The sequence below is a fragment of the Boleophthalmus pectinirostris genome, unplaced genomic scaffold, assembly GCF_026225935.1.
Source record: "Boleophthalmus pectinirostris isolate CB_2022bp ecotype Guang Dong unplaced genomic scaffold, ASM2622593v1 HiC_scaffold_7, whole genome shotgun sequence".
Taxonomy (NCBI): domain Eukaryota; kingdom Metazoa; phylum Chordata; class Actinopteri; order Gobiiformes; family Gobiidae; genus Boleophthalmus; species Boleophthalmus pectinirostris.
The window spans coordinates 22479090-22499245 of NW_026571473.1; the positions used below are offsets into that span (position 1 = coordinate 22479090).

The window sequence follows — 20156 nt, forward strand, 5'->3', positions numbered from 1 at the left end:
ATGATGTACACCGTGTGTGTGTCTTTATACACGATATAGTGTACACATAGAACCATATCCATGTTTACACCAGCGTACACCATATTACAGATCCATGATGTGTACACCATATGTAGGGGTGGGGGGGAGGGTGTATGTTCGTGTACGTGTGTGTATGTGTGTGCATTTGTGTGTGTGTGTTTATACACTATATGGTACGTACACTCTTGTGCACCACAGACCGTATATGAGTTGTACACTCACAGTTGTCTTGAGGAAGTGCTCACTCAGCGCCCCGCCCACTCAAACAGTAAACCAGTGGGACCTGAATCTGACAAAAAACTTTCTCACTATTGTAACTTGCGTTATTCTATTGCATTTAAATTCTGGTAAGTGTTTTTAGATTACATACATGCAATAGTGCTGTCCATTTGTAAGCGTCTCGCCATAAAACGTGAATATCAGTCACTGCTGCTACGTTTCTCCAGTGCAAACAGCTAATGTTAACTGCACCAAAGTTTAGAAAACAGTTGAGCTGACTGTTAGTATGGTTTTAGTTTTACTATCGTTAGAAATGGGGTATTATGCATTTGATTGATTACTCCTTGATCACAAGTTTATTATTTGTTGTACGTCTGTGGTTGAGTTAAAGGTGACTTTGCTGTGGAGTGCGGGCGTCTGTCCGTCGCTAGCTTTGGGAAGGTTTGGGAAGTTACAGAGTTAATTTATCTTCAGCCAGAACATTATCGTGACGCTCGTCTGGATCTCCCGGGTTTATCTTTTCTTATTGCATGTTTTTCATTCAGACTCTGTGCCAATAGCTCCAGATAGCTTTAGCATAAAAGTCTGTTACACATGTGTTTGTCACTTCCGCATTAAAATGCAGGTGTCTTGTTTGGGCAGGCTCAGCAGCGCAGTGTGTAGAGAAAAAGGATGACCACTGACCAGGAGCCCACCTACACGGTCAAACTAGTCCAGCTACTGCTCCTGTCCACCTACTGGGGCATGCAGATATGGGTCACGTTTGTCTCCAGTGGGTACCACAACTGTTCACCTACGAAAACATCCAATTTTAATGTTATTACGGTTTTATTACTTGACATATATGCACCCAAAAGTAAATACACAGTTTGCATTTCATTAATTTCTTTTTCACATACAGGTTTTGTAATGGACAACCACTTGAACAGACACACATTTGGGTTCATTCAGAGCAGACTGGTACCCTTTTATCTGCACCTGGGGTCTGCTTGTGCCTTCTTCAACCTCACCATTTATGCTGTGTACCACCCCAGTGACTTGCTTGATGAGAGGGAGTCTTTCCAGGTTGGTAAATCATTCTGTTTCCATAATATACCTATATATCCTTTACATATATTTCACATTTTCACTTTTTTCCCCATAGATCTTTATCTTCTTCATCTCTGTGACAGTTGCGGCCATTAATGCTCAGTGGTTTGGACAAATGACCTCAGAAATCATGGCTGACATGCATCTCATTGAGCAGTCCTGTGGGTTGGGTCAGGACATCGGGTTGTCATCAAACCGTGAAGCCTATGCCAAACTTTGTGAGACCGATGTCAAATACAAGCACCTGAGCAGCCGCCTGTGGCTCTACAGACTGCTCTCCTCCCTGTGTAACTTATGCTGTATTGGCTGCAACTTCTACAGTCTATGCTACATGGCAGAGAATCTAGTCACATTGTAGTCAGCACTATTTGCCGGACTGTTTTGTTTTATTCAAGCGTTAAGTTATGTATTTAACAAGTCTCTGTTTCACAGTACCTCTACCATAGATGTAAAGGTCGATTTTACCTCTCTTTTTCAGGAAATAATTGGATGTGAGTTTTCACTGAGGTTTTAGTGGAGCTGCCTTTTGTCATTAACTCGGCATGAGCCCAATCAGTTCCTGCAACATGAGTCACACCTCACCTTTCACCCAGTGCCTACCATTGGTTTTTTCATGACTGGTTAATATAGAGAGCAAGGTAGATGCTAATAGAAAGACACCAAATATATTTAGATGAAAAGAGTCGACTTGATATCTTTGCACTGTACGTTTTACTATTTATTTGAGTAGATAGTGAAAGGGAATTGATGCCACATAACTCTCCTGCTCTTTCTGTTCATCTTGAGGATCCAGTGTTGGTCAAACTTACAAAACGTCTGCAGCTATGAGACTAGAAACATCTCCACATATCTAACTCTCCATGTGAAGCACAAATGGTAAATGTACTCAACAGTAATGCAGCAGGACTTGTTTGCAGATTACAGGGTGTGTCTTATTTTGGGGAAGATGATGATTTTATTAACTCATTTATAAAACATTGTTAGATTGTGTTATTGATGTCCTGTATGATGATGGTCTGTAGTGACAGAGGACAGACCTGAATGACCAGATTCTATTTTCTCTGTATGTTCTCAACATATGCACAAAAATGCAAAATGACCTTAACTACATTATAAATGCAATTAGCTCAAAAGGGAAAGTGTGGTGTGACATATTGTCAAACATTAACTAGTTTTGTTTCTGTGGAGGATATTATTGTCGTAAATGTGTGGCTCCCATATAGTACTACTTTGTTGTAGGTTATGTGGAGGTAGCTGAATTCACATTTTGGTCAACTTGATTGTCTTTGGTTTTTTCATGTTAATCAGATAAAATACAGCACCTACAGGAGTCACCACAAGTTCTTATGTAGATGAATTATTACTGTGTGATTGCGCCTTATGCACAAAGATGCACTCGGTACAAGGGTTCTGGCAAAAACAATGCAATTTACTGCCTTAAACAGTTAAGTCCATATATGCGCTTTGTCTTTGTACAATGATCTATGAAAACGTGAGTAAAGGACAGCTAAAGCAGCAATTTATATTTACTACTAATGTAAGTTATTTTTAATATTTGGAGTATTCTATTTTAATCTGTAGTATAAAGTTTTATACTTTTTAAAATTGTGGTTTTATATAATGCATATTGTACAGTTGGGCTTAACTATTGGCAGATTTTAGAGCTATGCTGAACAAAGTGTAAATAATGCAAGTAACAGTTTTACCCATCTGAGTTTTTAAGTTATAGAAAGCTTCACTGTGATTTTTGTGCAAAAATGCCCTCGCTGTTCCCAGAGGGTTGAAGGTGAGCAGGTCCAGGTACAGTTTGTGGTGATGGGATTTGAATAAAGTTTATTATTATTTCATTTGGTGTCAGTGTTCAGTTCTCCCTGATAAGTTCCCTTTGATATCAAAACAGTTTTTAAGCAGTGTGTCAGAAGCAGATTACATTATCAAGCTTTATACACATAAATACTATGTAGCAAAAAACTTGCATTTCTAGTGGCTGGATAAACTTTGAATTTATTTAACCAACTTGAAATATCTGAAATACCTGTAATTGTATGGTTTTTGGAGCCATGTTTTCATACACACCATAGGAACCTTTTGCTCATTTTGGAAATACTTTACTAATAATGTGTCTATCATCTATTTATAAAACGCAGTGAAAAAAACAAAAGAAACTAAAACAAAAAAACTTATAAACAAGACAAAAACAAAAATTATTCAAAAAGATAATAACTTTCTATCATTGACAGTCTTCAAGATTTTCAAAAGCATTTATGATCTTGCCTTCAGAATACAACTTGCCTTTAAAGTGCTATTTTAATTAAATGTCAAAGAAAACAGCGTAAAGTGTATTAAAATGTTTAATGTAAAAATCTTTATACAAAACATGTATAATATAATTTCAAAATGACCTTATTCACAAAAACTAATCTTAATTTTGACACTGAAATAAATCACTCTTTTGTTATGGGTTTGAGACAATACACTTCCCCTGAAAGGTATCTAAACAAAATAAATACAAAATATAGAAAAAGTCAACCCTTGTACCTGACTGTTAAACGTCTAGTCTCAAAATACAAATGAACAGTAACAGTAAAGCACAGTAACCTCGTACTTTTCAAAGTAACGTGATCTCGATACCAATACCACTTCAAAGTGCGATAAAGAGAAAATGTCTCCATGTACAAAAACAAAAACAAAAAAATCTTGTTATTCTGTGCATAGAGAATCTGCTACAGCCATTTTAGTCAAAACATTCACTAATACTGAAGGAGTGATATGTAAACGCTGAAGTTAGTAATGAACCAATACTCAATGGGAAATGCCTACCCACATTCCAACCAATTTAAAATAGGCTGGCGACACCACAAGGGCTGAAAAACTACAGGGCACATCTATTTGATCTCAGACATCTATTTGTCCGTCTATGAAAGGCCTAAAGCAAGATATGTGCAACCAAAATAATAATTAAGGAAAAAGACCAGCAGAAATGAGACAGTGCATGTCACTGTGCTTTGAAGGCATCCCAAGTTGCATTCACTGTAAACAGCAAAACAGAAAAAAAGGTCCTATATCACACAAAATTGACTCTTGTGAGCTTTAAGTCCTGTTAGAATGTTGTTAGCTCAAAATACTCTGTTACACCTTGTGATGTTAGGAAGTGGTAGTTTTCAAGTTAACAGCTACATTCTACCTTTTGTTCAGTAGAGATTGCAATTCCAGGGATGAAATGATCCAAATGATTCTAGTAGTCTAACTGCATGGGGTTTAAAAACACAGTGGGGCACTTCCTGTATTACCACATGACATCATAAGGTGGCATGGAGTGTTTTCAGTTTGAGAAAAGATCTCAGCTAAAATATGTAGGTATGTTTGTGAGGACGAAACAACATTATAACTAAGATCAGAAAACAGAGTAATATGGGACCTTTAAAATAATATTCATAAGTTATGTCACTTCCAATCATTTTGGCAAACTACAAAGGCACAAGAGGGTTAGAATATTGCGGAAACATACAATTATTTAAATGGGTTGATTAAAAAGGGAAAGGGGTATTTTAGGCATTTACAGTATAATTATGAAACAAGCCACAAGGGATGGCAAGTACCTGCTTATATGCCAATCCAAATTCTCCAGGGCGTCTGGTATAAAATTTATGAGATTTTATTTCATATTAATCTTTATGAAATACTAAATATTGGTTTTAATCATCACCATACAAAGTCTTTAAATAAATATAGCAATAAGTATGTAGCACTTTTCCACAATATTCCTTAGTTTACATGTGCCTGTATTATCTACCTTATTACCATCTTAATAAAAATGTAAATTCCCCTTTTATCTCCCTGTCAATACTCACAGTACCATCACTAAAAAGAAACATCTAAATAAATCTCTAAAATAAAAAATAAAATCAGAAAAAAAATCCCAAATCTGTATGGGAGGTTTTGGCTCTATGGCAGCTGCAGAGTTTTTCAACACCATTTCATTGAAACACTTAAACATTGTACCATATATAAATAAGCTGTACTAAAAATAGAGGTGTCCATTTCATAAAAATTAATTGATCCAGTGTTTCAGTGTCATACAATGACCTTGCCCTTAATGTCCAGTTTGTTGTTATCGTTTGCTTTGTTGGTCTGATCCTCTGTTAGCGTGATGTAGGAGTACACAAGGCTGCCTGCAATACTGAACACATAACAACACCCATGAAGTACACAGTACACAGTGAAAATATACAAAATTATGGGGATGGGGCAAGATCTTGTGCACCAAGATCTTGAGAGATAAAATTGCCACAAGACCGCCACAGGATTGTGCACACATGAGTGTAAAAAAATGGTGAAATTAATCAACTTATTTATTATAATTTATGTGAAAATCTTGTCTTGTTCTTGTGGGCCCAATCACATGTCTTGTCTTGTGAAAATCTCATCTTGTCCAACCCCCTACTAAATATTCAAAGACACTTTTGCAATACCTTTCCCTTGCATCTCTAGTTTTTACCTCCGTATAACCTATTGTTTTCTGCAGACAGCTTTGCAAATCTTTCTATCAAAATGAGGTGATATTAGTAAATGTGTTTAGGGACTACAAGAGGAAATAATGCACTGTGCCTTAAAATAAAGACTAAACTAAAGTACAATATACTATACAATTCTGCATGTACAAATCTATGACCTATTGACTTTGTAGTTTTACAGGCGAGGACACTGACAATATTTACATACATTTGGTGTAGTTACATACCTGATGTTTAGGCCTATGAAATTGGTCCATGAGAAGATGTAGTCTCCACTGAACACCATCCCGATGTAAGTAACCAGCACATTCTGAGAAAAACAAAACAAAGCACAAACAAACAAAAAACACACACACCACAAGTTAAACTTTTACAATGTACTGCATCCTTATGTTAAAGTTTAAGTAATGCTTATTTACTTTGACGCAGCCCACTATTGTAGTCGTCAGTGCTGAGTTGTACTGTGTACAGAGCACGGTGGAGTACATCAGAACAAATCTGTAAACAACAAAGTCAGGTGAGATCTTGCATTTTACTTTTGAAGTTAATTAATTTTCATGGGTTTAGCTTCTTGTTTATTGGTGACATTTTTAAGACAATTCAAAGAATATAATCGTTATAATCTTTAATTGTTAATTACTACGCAAAAGCAAAATGTGCAAATGTTTCATGACTCTGAAAGCCACAGATAAATCAGGAACTTACCCCATGACACAAGACAAAATGAATTGTGAGAGGAATAGTGCATCTGACCAGCCTTCATACTCCACAGCCTAGCAATGAGAACATGAAAACTAAATTAGTGCATTTATTGGTCTGGCTTCCAGAGAGCAGTAATTTAACTGGAATCATGTCCTGATGACTGAAGTCTCCATTTGTCAAAGCTTGGACTGAGATAGTAGCTTCTGCCCTGCCCAACTATTTATTCCTGTATAGCTCAGGATAGAATGTCAAACACAATTGTGTCACTGGAGATGTACAAAATGTCCATAGAGATTCAAAAAAATAAAAAAAATAAACAGGTTACACAGCGGAACAAACTCATAAGCTGCTAGGTTATTACTGCTAATACAGTTATCATACCATACACCATACTTCTTACTTAATTTCTTAAAATGTCCACGGATTTAGTAGATCTTTGATGACACAATCACAATGTCTATACCAATCTAACAAAATGTGCATGTGAATACACATACCAAAGAGCAGTTCTTCCTTCAGTGGGCAAACATTTACACATTTTAAACATTAGCAGCCCGTTTGCCAAGCATAATAAAGTGTTTCATGTCAAGAGCCAAATCAAACGTCTCAATTTAGGCCCCCCGTTATAGAGTACATAAAGAAAAAGTTAAATGATTTGAGATCTAGTTCTGAATGATTGATATATCATGTCGCCATTAATGATTCAGAGACTAGCTACAAGCTTTTAGCTAGGCACTTCCGATCTCTTGTAAAGTTTATTCAGTGGAGGGAGGTTGTAAGAGTGCAGTAATAACCCAATGAGGAGCATAATGGCATCTTTGTGCTACTGCTGCTGGGCCCCAGCTGCAGCACTGACCGACAGACTGAGCCTTACACAGCCCAATGAGAGACACACCTCTCTGTACACATGTGCCTTTGGTCCAACAGGATAGACGGCGAAATGTACTGTACTGGAAGTCAGAACCAACAATGGGACAGTGGATTGCACACTTTAATTCCACTTTTACAGGGTTATTTTTCAATAATTTCAAGCTAAGGTCAAGTTTTGTGGTATTTACCAGTACTAATATAGGTAATTTTTTACTGTTCACCTCAACCTATGCACTTGGCAAGGAACAAGGAAGTCTCCTAATTAAAAACTAACCCAAAGGTGAAGTGATTTTTACAAACCTGTTTTTGCAAAACTGTATTTTAAAGTAAAACAGTCAAATACATTTTACTGTGTGAAGTAATTTGTACCAAACTGTACTTCTTCTAAGTATTAGCTTTAGCACTTCAACTTTAGATTGAGAACCATTATTAGCAGGAGATATATGTATTTGTTTGGCTTCTTATGTGAAACGATCTTACCTTCTGCATGTCCCCAGTCACTTCAGCCAGTAAAATAGTGGGTATAATCATAAATAATGCATTGTAATATAGTAATCCATATTTGCCCAGCTCCTGCGGAATAACCAGAGGGAAAGATGAGAGAGGCAGAACAGAGCAGAACAGAGCAGCTTTTCACAGCGATTTGTGGTGCATTCCTCATAACAAGCATTCAGATGTCAGACCAGGTCACTGCTGGCTCTACCTAGAATAAACCATGTAACTTTTATTAACTGTAGCTCACATGCTTAACAGTCATGGTTAGATTATTTCTGTTGTGCTGCACAGAAATATAAGCACATTTATTTACATTTAATTAATGTAGATTTGGTAATGGAGTAGTTTTATTATATTACAAAGCACAAATTTGATTATTTTCTGACAAAGAGCAGGTCTATCTTAAGGTTTTATGCATTGTTTTATAGCACAATGAGAAAGTAGTTTCCATCAACATTGTTTTTGGAAACACCGGTTCATTTTCATACTTTTTCAATAGAATAAAAAAGGATAATAATTTTGTACCACTCCATTTGAGTAATTATTTCAAACTTTGCTTCTAATTTAGAGAAATTATTTTGAGGTAATGGTCCTCTTACTTGAGTAATTTGTTTGCTACTCATCCCACTTCTGAGTTTACAATCAGCAGATGGTGTTCTCAGACATAACAGACTAAATATGGAGCCAGTCATCCCCCCTGCAGTAACATGAGGCTGTCTGCTCATGTGACATAAAGAGGACAATCTCAAACACTACATTCTGGTTGTAAGAACTGTACATGTTGTAATGTCCTGATATAAATATCCCTGATAATAGAGATACAAAAAGAGAATGTACTTGCTGCACCCACTGAAAAGTAACTTAAGATAGGGACAAAACAATAACTATATGAATTAGATATGATAATTATTAATAATGAATCTGATTTTAATTCCTTAATTACTTTAAAATCATCTTCAGTGAGCAAATGACATTTTTCAGAGTATGGTGCATATAGCCTTTAAATAAAAGTAGAAAACTTCAAAGTGGTTGAAGGATGTTTAAGCTTAGAAGAGTTTTAAATTGATGCAGAGAAAGGAAAATAATATATTCAAGCCACTGTGTTGATGCGGTGACGTGGTAATGCTAAGTCAATACAAGATTACAGGACACAATACTGAAACATTGCCCAAAGGCGGCATACCTTAGTATCTAGTTTTTGCTTGACATAGGCCCCATTAGCTGCAGTGAGAACATCGTTTAGAAGAATAAACACATAGCCTTGTAGGTCAAACGCCAGGTCAGCACTGAAAACATGAGAGAAAGTTGTATTTTGCATCATGTCAGTAATGATACGTTTTAGGCAGCATACAGTTTACAGGTGTAATATAATGACACAGTGTAATGACATGTAGAGCCTGGGCTTTGTAGTGTAAGTACTTTTGTTATGGTTATAGGAGCACACCTGGATCTAGGAGGACATACCTGGCTGCTATGAATGCCCCAAGGATCATAGTGAATACTGTCAACTGCACCGGTCTGGAGAACTTCTTTCTGACAACGATAACAATACGCAACAATGAAACAATGAAACTTTTTTTTATGAATGTGTGAGAAAACAAACAAACAAACAAAAAAGGTTAAGGCTATGTGTGAAACCTTACTTCAAAAGATAGCCCTCCGCCAGCATTGTGAATAAAATAGAAAACCTCCTGAGAACTGTAAACATGGGAAGACTAGAGGGAAGAAGAGAGATGTGGCAATGGATTAGATTATGAGTAATATGCAAACTAGTCATACACAAACAATCAATAGTCTTCTGTCTTAACATGACTAACTTACTTTAGTCTTTTGGTCCCAAAGAGCCCCGTGATTTGATTCCCCACAAACAGAAGAGGTAGAGGGAATGTCTAAAAACAATTTAAATTGATTATCAGAAAAGTTTGTTTCCATTAGTCCAGATTGAGAAAAGAAAAGAGAAGCTGGAGAAGTTTACTGTACATTCCCATTGCTTTACCTTGCGAGGTATGGTCATATCAAAGTCGGGGAAGGTGATCACCCTGGCCGCCTTGCCCACCCACAACACGACCACTGTAGCCAACATCTGTGTAACAATTTATTACAAACTTATAACTAGCTCTGTTGATATGAACCTTTAGAAGACCAATGCTGCCCGTTTACTTACTTGGCCAATTCCGACACATATTGAAGATGGAAATCTGCACAGATCAGACAATAATACATTTACCCAAGAATCAGCTAGCATTTTAAGCAAACTTTAAGCAGTGATTTTTACGACTAGCGTTAGCTTATTGGGCTTCTTTGCATCACATTCCTTCCTTGCTAGCCAAAAGTTGCTAATATGTTCCACTCAGTTTCCTCCGCTATTCATGATCCAACACAAGTTTACATCTATGTATGAGCTAACAAAGCTAGTATTAAATGTAGAGCAGCGTGGTTATACACCGCTAGCTACCTGTAGTTGGTGAGCACGCTTTTGTTGACTATCACGATGAAAAAGGAGCTGAGACCGTAAAACCCGGCGGCACATAGTTTCACAAAGAGCGTGAGAGGTTTGTCCGCCATCCCCGTCCTCTTCTCATAACAGTGTGAGTGCTGTGAGCTCTTCCACTGCCATCACTTCACCGGTGACAGCGGCCACAGCTCCAACCCTCCAACCACGGGGCGGCCCCTGTCTACGTAGCACCGGGGCACTTCCGCTACGCCCAGGACCGGGAGGGCAAAATAAAAGCAGGTCCTATATTACACAAAAAAGACTCTTGTGAGCTTTAAGCCATGTATAAATGTTGTTACCTCCTCAGAATCATACCTGGAGCGGTGTTTTGTTTCATTCTTACATGTTTGAGTAATACTGGATTATTAATTTGCCTACAACTCCAAAGCTCCAGTGAATTCCTGGAACATATTTTCTTTTTATCTGAGTTTGTGCAACAATTTTGGTTTGATTTTCAGCCGTGGCTTCAGTTCATTTTGCTCCTCTAAACATAAAAAATAAATAAATGAATAAAAATAAAATCATACAATCATATCATGAACTCTTGTATATAGCTGAGATTTTATTACTTATTTTTCTATTTTATTTTGACATGTACTTATACATTTATATAATTATGACTTATTTCACACCTGTCTCTTGCAATCTTTTTGTTACTCATTTAGAATTTATTATTACCATTTAAATATGTTTTTACTCTTTATTATATTACATTGTGATGTGTGCTACTGTGTCCAAATAATTTCCCTTGTGGATCAATAAAGTTTGTCTAAGTCTAAATTTTAAATTTGGTGTATTAAAGAATGTAATTTGGTAACAATTTATTGATTTTAGGTAAACATTTTATTCACAAATGTCTTTTTTTTTTTTAAGATTAAACTATAACACACTTGAAGAATGACCTGAAACGTTTTGCTAGCATGTGCCAGGCTGTTTTGAATTATTTTAATTTATTCCTTTAAATTAGCGCTTTGAAATTGCGCCTTTTATATGTGAATATGTTTTTATTTACTGTTGTGTTTTTATGCATTTAATTTATTTTCATGTTTACTGTATAAGGTGCCGTTTTTGTTTGTATCTAAAAATCTGAAAAAAAAAAAAAAATAAAAATAATAATAATAATAAATAAATCTCCAAAGCACAAAATACTCTTAAAACTCTTGTGAATGAAACAAAATTCCAGGGATGTCCGTGGTGAAGAAACAACATTGAACAATACTGAAAATAGAAAAATAGACATCACATTGGGAAGCTCAGGGTGTCAATATTATGGCCCGAGGGCCAGATGTGGGCCTCAGACCATTTTTGTCGGGCTTCTGCTGAATTGGCCCAAATGATCACAGAGAGTAAGTAATTTCCAGTGCAAATTCAAGTATTCCTACCACCATAACCTCAATAACCTCTCATTGCATGTGATACAGAGCTAAAATTAGTGTTCCAGGCACAGTTTAAGGTTCCAAGATTTTTTAAGGTGTGGTGGCCTTGTTAAACTTGCTGCACTATAACTTTTCTATTTAAGGATCTGCCAACAGCTTGTCTCCTTGCTTTGTTTGGAATATTCCACACTATAGCATAAAACATATTTTGTATTTGTTAAAATACAATGTGCTTTTTATTGAAAAATACCTTTAAGTGGCATTATTATAGTATACCACTGTGAGTGGGGTCATATCTACATACATCTGACTGTTCTGACGTCTGACTTGACCTGCTGATCTCTTTGAAGCTTTGAACTGCAATACTGGTTTACAGGTTTTTAGTGGGATATTACCAAAAATTATGAAAAAAGCTTAAACCAAAAAGATGTTCATTAGACACAATCTGAAGAAAGTCAAATAAAGTTCAGAGTGTGAGCCAATAACCAGTCATGCATGAGTAAGAATGAGTGGCCTCAGATATAGCATATCATGAAATATTTGGCAGCATCAACATGCACAGCAAATTCATCCATCCATCCATCCATCCATCCATCCATTTTCGTCCGCTTATCCGGGGCCGGGTCGCGGGGGGAGCAGCCTAAGCAGGGACTCCCAGACTTCCTTCACCCCAGACACGTCCTCCAGCTCCTCCGGGGGGACCCCGAGGCGTTCCCAGGCCAGCCGAGAGACATAGTCCCTCCAGCGTGTCCTGGGTCTTCCCCGGGGCCTCCTCCCGGCGGGACATGCCCGGAACACCTCCCGAGGGAGGCGCCCAGGAGGCATCCGGAACAGATGCCCGAGCCACCTCAACTGGCTCCTCTCGACGTGGAGGAGCAGCGGCTCTACTCCGAGTTCCTCCCGTGTGACTGAGCTCCTCACCCTATCTCTAAGGGAGCGCCCAGCCACCCTGCGGAGGAAACTCATTTCGAGCGCTTGTATCCGCGATCTCGTCCTTTCGGTCACTACCCAGAGCTCATGATCATAGGTGAGAGTAGGAACAAAGACTGACCGGTAAATCGAGAGCTTCACCTTTCGACTCAGCTCCCTCTTCACCACAACGGTCCGATACAGCGACCGCATCACTGCCGAAGCTGCACCGATCCGCCTGTCAATCTCCCGTTCCGTCTTTCCCTCACTCGTGAACAAGACCCCGAGATACTTGAACTCCTCCACTTGAGGCAAAGACTCCCCACCCACCCGGAGAGGGCAAGCCACCTTTTTCCGGTCGAGAACCATGGCCTCGGACTTGGAAGAGCTGATCTTCATCCCAGCCGCTTCACACTCGGCTGCAAACCGCCCCAGTGCACACTGCAGGTCCTGGCTCGATGAAGCCAACAGGACAACATCGTCCGCAAACAGCAGAGATGAAATCCTGTGGTCCCCAAACCGGACCCCCTCCGGCCCCTGACTGCGCCTAGAAATTCTGTCCATAAACACAATGAACAGAACCGGTGACAAAGGGCAGCCCTGGCGGAGTCCAACATGCACCGGGAACAGGTCTGACTTACTGCCGGCAATGCGAACACAGCTCCTGCTCCGGTCATCATACAGGGACCGGACAGCCCTTAGCAAAGGGCCCCGGACCCCATACTCCCAGAGCACCCCCCACAGGACACCACGAGGGACACGGTCGAATGCCTTCTCCAGATCCACAAAACACATGTGGACTGGTTGGTTGGGCAAACTCCCATGAACCCTCGAGCACCCTATGGAGAGTGTAGAGCTGGTCCAGTGTTCCACGGCCAGGACGAAAACCACACTGCTCCTCCTGAATCCGAGGTTCGACTATCGGCCGGATTCTCCTCTCCAGTACCCTGGCATAGACCTTACCGGGAAGGCTGAGAAGTGTGATCCCCCTATAGTTGGAACACACCCTCCGGTCCCCCTTCTTATACAGAGGGACCACCACCCCGGTTTGCCAGTCCAGAGGTACTGTCCCCGACCGCCACGCGATGTTGAAGAGGCGTGTCAGCCAAGACAGCCCCACAACATCCAGAGACTTCAGGTACTCAGGACGGATCTCATCCAAACCCAGAGCCTTGCCACCAAGGAGCTTGCAAATTCAGAAGTGTTTAATTCATGGTGTTGGTGTTGTTGTGAGTAAAGTGAAGAAAGTCCAGTCCTCCAGCGGGAGAGCTACACAGAGAAACCACATTTCACCATCCGAAGCTAAGCTAACAGCTAACAGCGCAAAGCTAACAGCTAAAAGCGTTTGTTTTTCAGCCGAACCTGACCTCAACGAGCCTCAAGTCCAACCACGTGAGCTCACACATGCCCCGGGTTAGATTACTTTACCTTTTTAGGACACTCTGCTGTCAATTTATATAATAAAAATACCAAATATATTTGGTCTAATGCTAGTAGTAGTACTGAGTAGCAGTAAGCTAACTAATTTAGCTGTGACAGTCAATGTTACTGTCATTGATGTCCAAAAAAATTGGGTGAAATAGACACAAATTGTACTAAATTAAGAGTAAGAGTTAAGCCCTGATGAAGACCAGTTAAGGTCGAAACGTGTTGGCTTTGGCCATTCAAATAAAGGCCTTTTAATTATATTTTTCCTCGTGCTATGTGTTAACTTTTTCTACTGTTTTGGAGTGCCTGGAATCCGTTGTGTCTTGAGTCTTGATCCTTTTTTCCAAGAGCACCCTCTAGTTGCTCCTACTGATTGGAACACCTGCAGCAAACAGCCACATTTTTGTTCTTTCTAAGAGTAAGAGTTACTTCAAAAAATATCTCTCAAGTCTAAGTAAAAGGTAAAAGTCCAAAAAATGTGTTAAGTAGCTAAGAGTAAAAGTATTCGGGAAACTACTCCTCAAGTAACTTTAAGTTAAAGTAACTGGACGAAACTTCTGATTTGTCATTTAAAGTTAATACAATTACGAGGATAAAACATGAAATGGTACTCAAGTAAATGTATGAGGTCATAATACATGAGGTCATTGTAATGCTTGTGACACGTGCCCTACATTCTGTATGTAATACGATGATTTAGGACAGTTATTACCTATTTATGAGCTATTTCAAGTGATAAATACAAAAATGTTGGTGGTAAAATAATGTCTCCTACATTTATTTCATTGTTATCACCTGTTGTCCGGGTTTAACATGTTTTTACATGGTTTTACAGCGCCTCTCCTCAAATGGTTGCCAGTAGTTGCATATATAAACCCCAAAATTGAAATTTTCTGCCATTCTCTGTCTGCACTCCGAGACGGCAGTTATTTTACATGCGAGCCAGACTGCGCTAGGAGCGGGACACATGTCAGTTTAAACTTCTGAAATGTCTTCGTTTTATCTTTCTACATATAATTCCTGTAAAATGTTAGTTGTAAAATAATTTGAATTTACTAGGACTGTACAGTGTACAAATGTCTGACCGTAACATTGTGCTAGCATTAACTGCTACTTGGCGCTTAGCCTTGTGTATGCTTTACAGAGTTAAGTTGTCAAATGTTACCACAGTAGCGTATTTAGAGTGAATAATGTTCCACTGGTACTTGGGAAAAACAAAAAAAAAACAAAAAACGCTATAGACATCCATGTACATGCGGGCTCTCTTCGGTCCGTGTTCATTCACATTGCATTCGATTTTCGTATTGAAATGGGAAATTCAAAATCGTAACACTATGTTGTAAGCCGATTTGTCTGTTTGCTTTGCGTGTCATTGTCGTAGAGCAGCCCTCAAAGCCCCGTGACAAGTGATTCTGCTCCGTCTCGAGGAGACCGCAAACAGCGGGTCCACGATCTCAGGCAGTCCCGAGCCAAACGCCCTCACACGGCCCTATCTCTGCCCGCTCCCGGTACTGATCCCCATTTCCAAACGAAAATCTAATGACCGCCCGGTCCATACTGAAGTGAAGGGCAGGTTAGCATTCGTTAGCTGAGCGAATGAGTTTTCACCGTGTTTTTCACACTTTGGGGCTGCATTCATTCGCTGTATTGACATTTCTTTTAATTGTAGCTTATAAACGTGCCCACTTTTGTGTGGTGTGTTGAGGTAGGATATTGTATCAAGTGGAAAATTATTACATTTATTTGAATCAAAAGGATAGTAGTGTTCTGTAAAAATAAAATATCTTCAAGTATAATGTCTTACCCAATAGAATGTCTTAACATGCTATTGACCTTTAGACAAAAAGAGTAATGATACATTCTTTTGTTGTATTTTCTTTGGGGTGAGTGTCTTGCTGCTGGTTCACATGCATCCCCAGCTCCTAAAGTCTACAGTGAAAAGATGAAGGCTCAAGCCATTAACCATCTCATCTGAGATTTGCAGGTATATCATGAAATGGTTAAATGTAGAACTGAAATGTAACCTCACCAATAATTTCATAATTGACTTTTATAATGTGTTAGTAGTTGTAGTTTTTGCCTTAATCTCATTCTATTTTCATGATGAATGGCAGTTAGGTGTTTAGTTTCTTGTGGGTCTTGCATTTAAAAATAATCTTTTCTAAGGGGCTAAATTTTTTGAAATTACCCTTCAAGTTATTTATTTGAATGGTTCCTGTATACAAAAACATACAGCTCATGCCACAGAATAACCTGCTTAATAGGAACAAACAAATAATGATATATGGACCATAATATATTTACTATATATTTACTTTTTAATTTTTATTCATGGCTCATTAAATATTGCATAGCCCGTTTTGCAAGGTGGTTACTTGAATATGTTATATTTATTCTATTCCACAGGTGTCAAACATACGGCCCGGGGGCTGGATCCGGCCCTCCAAGACCTTTAATCTGGCCCTCGGCTGATTTTCTACTAAAATATTTTAATCATATTTTCTATTAAAATATTGGTAATTTTCTGTTCCGCTTAGCATAGCAACGTCTCTAGTGCCTCTGTGCATGGCCCCTCCCACTAGAGCAGCACAAATGAAGAATTGCCTCTTTCCAAACGCTCTTAAAGGACGATCATTTTGACTGTTGAATGTGACACCCTAAATTTACTAATTACTATTTGCATACAAGTTAATGTTAAAACACTGTGTTGAAATTGCATTTTTTTTTTCATAATATTATAATATTTTGTAATAGAAAGAGTTCATCAATTAAAAAAGATTTCTGTAATAGATTTGCGTTTCTCTGCACAAATATTTTAACTTGTTGTTTTTGGGGTTTATATGCCATGAGTTTTCTGATCCGGCCCCTTTAGGATCAAAGTAGGTTGGATACGGCCCCCGGACCAAAATGAGTTTGACACCCTTGTTCTATTCTATACTCTATTTTACAGATCAGTATGGACACATTTCTTGCTGGTTGAGCCTGGACGGCCTTTCTACCTGTGACTGAAGTGGGAAGGACAAAGCTTTTTTATGTCATTGTTGACCTGGCTGAATTTGGTGAACACTTCAAGGCACTTGATCCTCAGACTCTCACAAACTTTACACCTGTATTCAAAGAACTGTCTACAACATGGACGTTGGATGTGTCAAAAGAAATCCCAAGAGTGAAAGACTGACTCTTGAGGTAAAAGGTTTCTGCAATGTTTGTTTCATAATTAGCAGGGCTGCCGCTATTGTGAACATTTTTATTGTTGTTTATATAATAGAGAAGATCTTGTTTCAAACAGTCAGACATGCTCCTCTCATTTTTGGAGATGAGCATGCCTGAATTCCATTCAATACAAGATCTTGATTCATCCATCGACTGCTTGCAATGAAAAATCATCAAAAATAAATGACAATCATATTGACCAACTGTTGAGGGCACAGAGAATTCCTGCTGTCAGTTGGATTTCGCAAAAATAGCATTGTGTCATATGACTTGTTTTAAGTTGTGTTGATTGTATGATGTGCATTTTTTTAATACAAGTTAAGTTGAAATGGAATTTTTTTGGTGGTTTTCATTGTTTTCCATTTTTTACATACACTTTGGAAAGTGTAGTTTTAACTAATTTTATTGTGGACCCCATATGACATAGTTAAAGTGTTTAAAATTAACAACATATGAGTTGAATTAACACTCTTGAATATGCTGTGTGTCAATATACATATCTTGTCCTTTTTAATGCATTCATGTTCAGTGATATTAGAACACAAACACCTTTATTATTTTGCATGTAATGCGCACACTTTGTAATGAAAACATATTGCATCTTCTGTGAAAAAGCATAACAAATTTAAAACTTATTTAAATGCATAGTACACACGCACACACGAAGCTGTAGACTATTTACCAATTGACCCAATTGTGTGGGCCAACCCTCCTGACATGACCTGCGGTGGTCCATGTGTATTTTGGCAGGTGTTTTGGAGAATAAAACCTGACGTGTCTTTGATAAGAAATGTCCCTCTGTGAGCGCCACGTTGTCCAAGAGAAGGTCTAACTGAGAGTCAGACCTCATTCATTACACATTCATTCAAAGCAGGACCATTTACCTGAGCCATGTCTGGATTAAACGCATCTCTTGGATACTTTGTGGTAGTTGTGATATCTGCTATTCTGATTCGGATCCTCACAAAGAAATGGCCTCGTTTTAGTTTTATGTTGGAGTTTGCGTCTTCATTCATGCTGGTGGGGTGTTTGCTGGAGGTGCAGACTATAGTAGAAGTGGGTGAATGGGCAGGTGGTCTTGGTAAAGATGTGACTGTGACCATGTTGTTTGTGCTGCTTTTGAGCCATGGGATCATCTGTGGGGCAGCCTCAGGAAACCCCTCTGTGTCTCTACAGAAGTACCTGCAGATGGATACCTCTACACTGACCACTCTGCTTGCTCTTGTTGTTCAGTTTCTTGGCTCTCACCTGGCCATTTTAGTGGCTATTTCCTACTGGGGACTGGAGCTGTCAGACATGCATATGATCAAGAATCTAATGGCCAGTGAATGCAGCACATCTCTGAAGGTGTCTCTGGTGCAGGGTTTCTTCACAGAGTTTGTTTGTGCTTTGGTTTTACACTTCATCCTCCTCAGTCTTCGGCGGCGGTCTGCTCTGATCCGTATACCTCTGATTGCTGTGCTGCTCACTTTCCTGTCACATTCGGGTAGGTTTTAGGTGAAATTATAATAATATAAACTCAGTCTAAGTAGCAGATCAGACCCAGGTTTGATAATTCACTGTTCTGCTTTTCTTTGTAGCCAGAAACTACACGTCAGGGTTTGTCAACCCCTCCTTGGCCTATGGACTTACATTCCACTGTCCAGGTTTCAGCTATTTACAATATGCCCTGGTCTACTGGATCAGCTCTGTCACAGGTAAGTACTGTTAGAAATGACAAAACACTGGAGCTGACCCTTATAAAAATATCTACTTTCTTCCCCCAGGTATGATGCTGGCCCTGTTCCTATTTATGGGCCATATACCAAAACTATTTTCCAAGAACCTCCTCTATTCTCAGAAGAAAGGATTCAGAGCCCCAAAGGCAGACAAAGGAGAAAAAAAGAAAAAATAATGATTAAAGGCATTACATGGTGTTTAAAGAAAATTTACTTAGTAAAAAAAAAAGTTATTGTGGTCCTACTATATATTACAAAATGTCATTGACAAAAAAATAAAATGTTTTTTCTACACATATGTGGGATGTAAAATTATTAACCTATAATCTTTTCATCGGTCTCACAGAGACCAAAAGTTCAATAAAGTAGAGGAGGAGCAACAGTGTATTTTCTAAATTCCCCCTGAGGGTCCTGCTTCAGATGAGTGGTCGGCTCTAACCTGCCCTTCAGGTTTATTGGCTGAACTTTTTATTTTCTGTTGATTTTTAGATGACAAACCAGATGCTGCATTGGACAAAACAAAACGATAATTGATATTTGGCCATGATAGTCATATTTTAAGTTATTTGTTAATTTCTTGACAAATAATAATACACAATCTTACTTGATTCCTTGTGTTCCTGTAGCTGGGCTTCCGGACGATCAGACCATAACATATAATCTGGATTATTCTTCAATGACTTTTTCTCTCCACAGCTAAGGCATGTTGTCACGGTAAAACGGGCCTTGCACTTTCTTTCTTCAAATATAAAAACATTGTTTAGTTCAACAGTACTTACCCAACACAATACATGGATGAAGCATTATTCAACTTACTTTTCTGTCTTGTGGTAGCTGTAATACCAGGAATGAGGAGTGAGAAACACGTCTTACATAGTGTCCTTTTTACTGATGGATCCCTGATATTGAAATGATAAAGAACAAGCAAGATTAAAAATCAAATAATCACTGGGACATCTTTGAATGTAGGAATGTTATGACCAGTTACAGATTCTATGTAAAGACAGCACAAATTATACATTAATCCCTATATTATTCAAGAAGGAATGAATGGCAACACGCAAATACTCTAACATGGCAGCTGTTTCAATGAATTTAACAATACATT

General features: G+C 38.6%; 4 protein-coding genes across 5 annotated transcripts in view; 2 read left to right on the forward strand and 2 right to left on the reverse strand.

Moving 5' to 3' along the window:
- Positions 1-178: 178 nt before the first annotated feature.
- Positions 179-3176, forward strand: si:ch211-121a2.4 (transmembrane protein 205). Of its 2 annotated transcripts, XM_020918850.2 has the most exons (4): positions 179-368; positions 883-1012; positions 1142-1305; positions 1385-3176. In XM_020918850.2, the coding sequence occupies exons 2-4, from the start codon at positions 913-915 to the stop codon at positions 1685-1687; spliced, it is 567 nt and encodes a 188-aa protein (XP_020774509.1). In that variant the 5' UTR covers positions 179-368; positions 883-912; the 3' UTR covers positions 1688-3176. The 2 variants fall into 2 exon arrangements, with proteins under 2 accessions (XP_020774509.1, XP_020774510.1); XM_020918851.2 differs by lacking the exon at positions 179-368 and having other exon boundaries at positions 920-1056.
- Positions 3177-3662: 486 nt separating this feature from the next.
- slc35d1a (solute carrier family 35 member D1a) lies at positions 3663-10592 on the reverse strand. Its single transcript, XM_020918860.2, has 12 exons — positions 10366-10592; positions 10075-10108; positions 9907-9993; positions 9732-9799; positions 9554-9625; positions 9375-9443; positions 9094-9196; positions 7896-7988; positions 6549-6616; positions 6263-6341; positions 6071-6153; positions 3663-5509 (listed from the first exon to the last, which is right to left on the reverse strand). Exons 1-12 carry the CDS (start codon positions 10473-10475, stop codon positions 5404-5406), a joined length of 972 nt encoding a protein of 323 aa, XP_020774519.1. The 5' UTR covers positions 10476-10592; the 3' UTR covers positions 3663-5403.
- A 7629-nt stretch (positions 10593-18221) lies between these two features.
- Positions 18222-19224, forward strand: aqp12 (aquaporin 12). The gene is made up of 3 exons (XM_020918822.2): positions 18222-18816; positions 18911-19027; positions 19097-19224. Exons 1-3 carry the CDS (start codon positions 18222-18224, stop codon positions 19222-19224), a joined length of 840 nt encoding a protein of 279 aa, XP_020774481.1.
- Positions 19225-19241: 17 nt separating this feature from the next.
- The window catches only part of rpp21 (ribonuclease P 21 subunit), a 1658-nt gene continuing 743 nt past the window's right edge, over positions 19242-20156 (reverse strand). The window contains exons 2-4 of the mRNA XM_055164810.1: positions 19865-19947; positions 19653-19787; positions 19242-19552 (exon numbers count right to left, since the gene is read on the reverse strand). Of these exons, the coding sequence (XP_055020785.1) occupies positions 19440-19552; positions 19653-19787; positions 19865-19947 (331 nt within the window). The 3' untranslated portion in view covers positions 19242-19439. The remainder of the gene's footprint in view (positions 19553-19652; positions 19788-19864; positions 19948-20156) is intronic.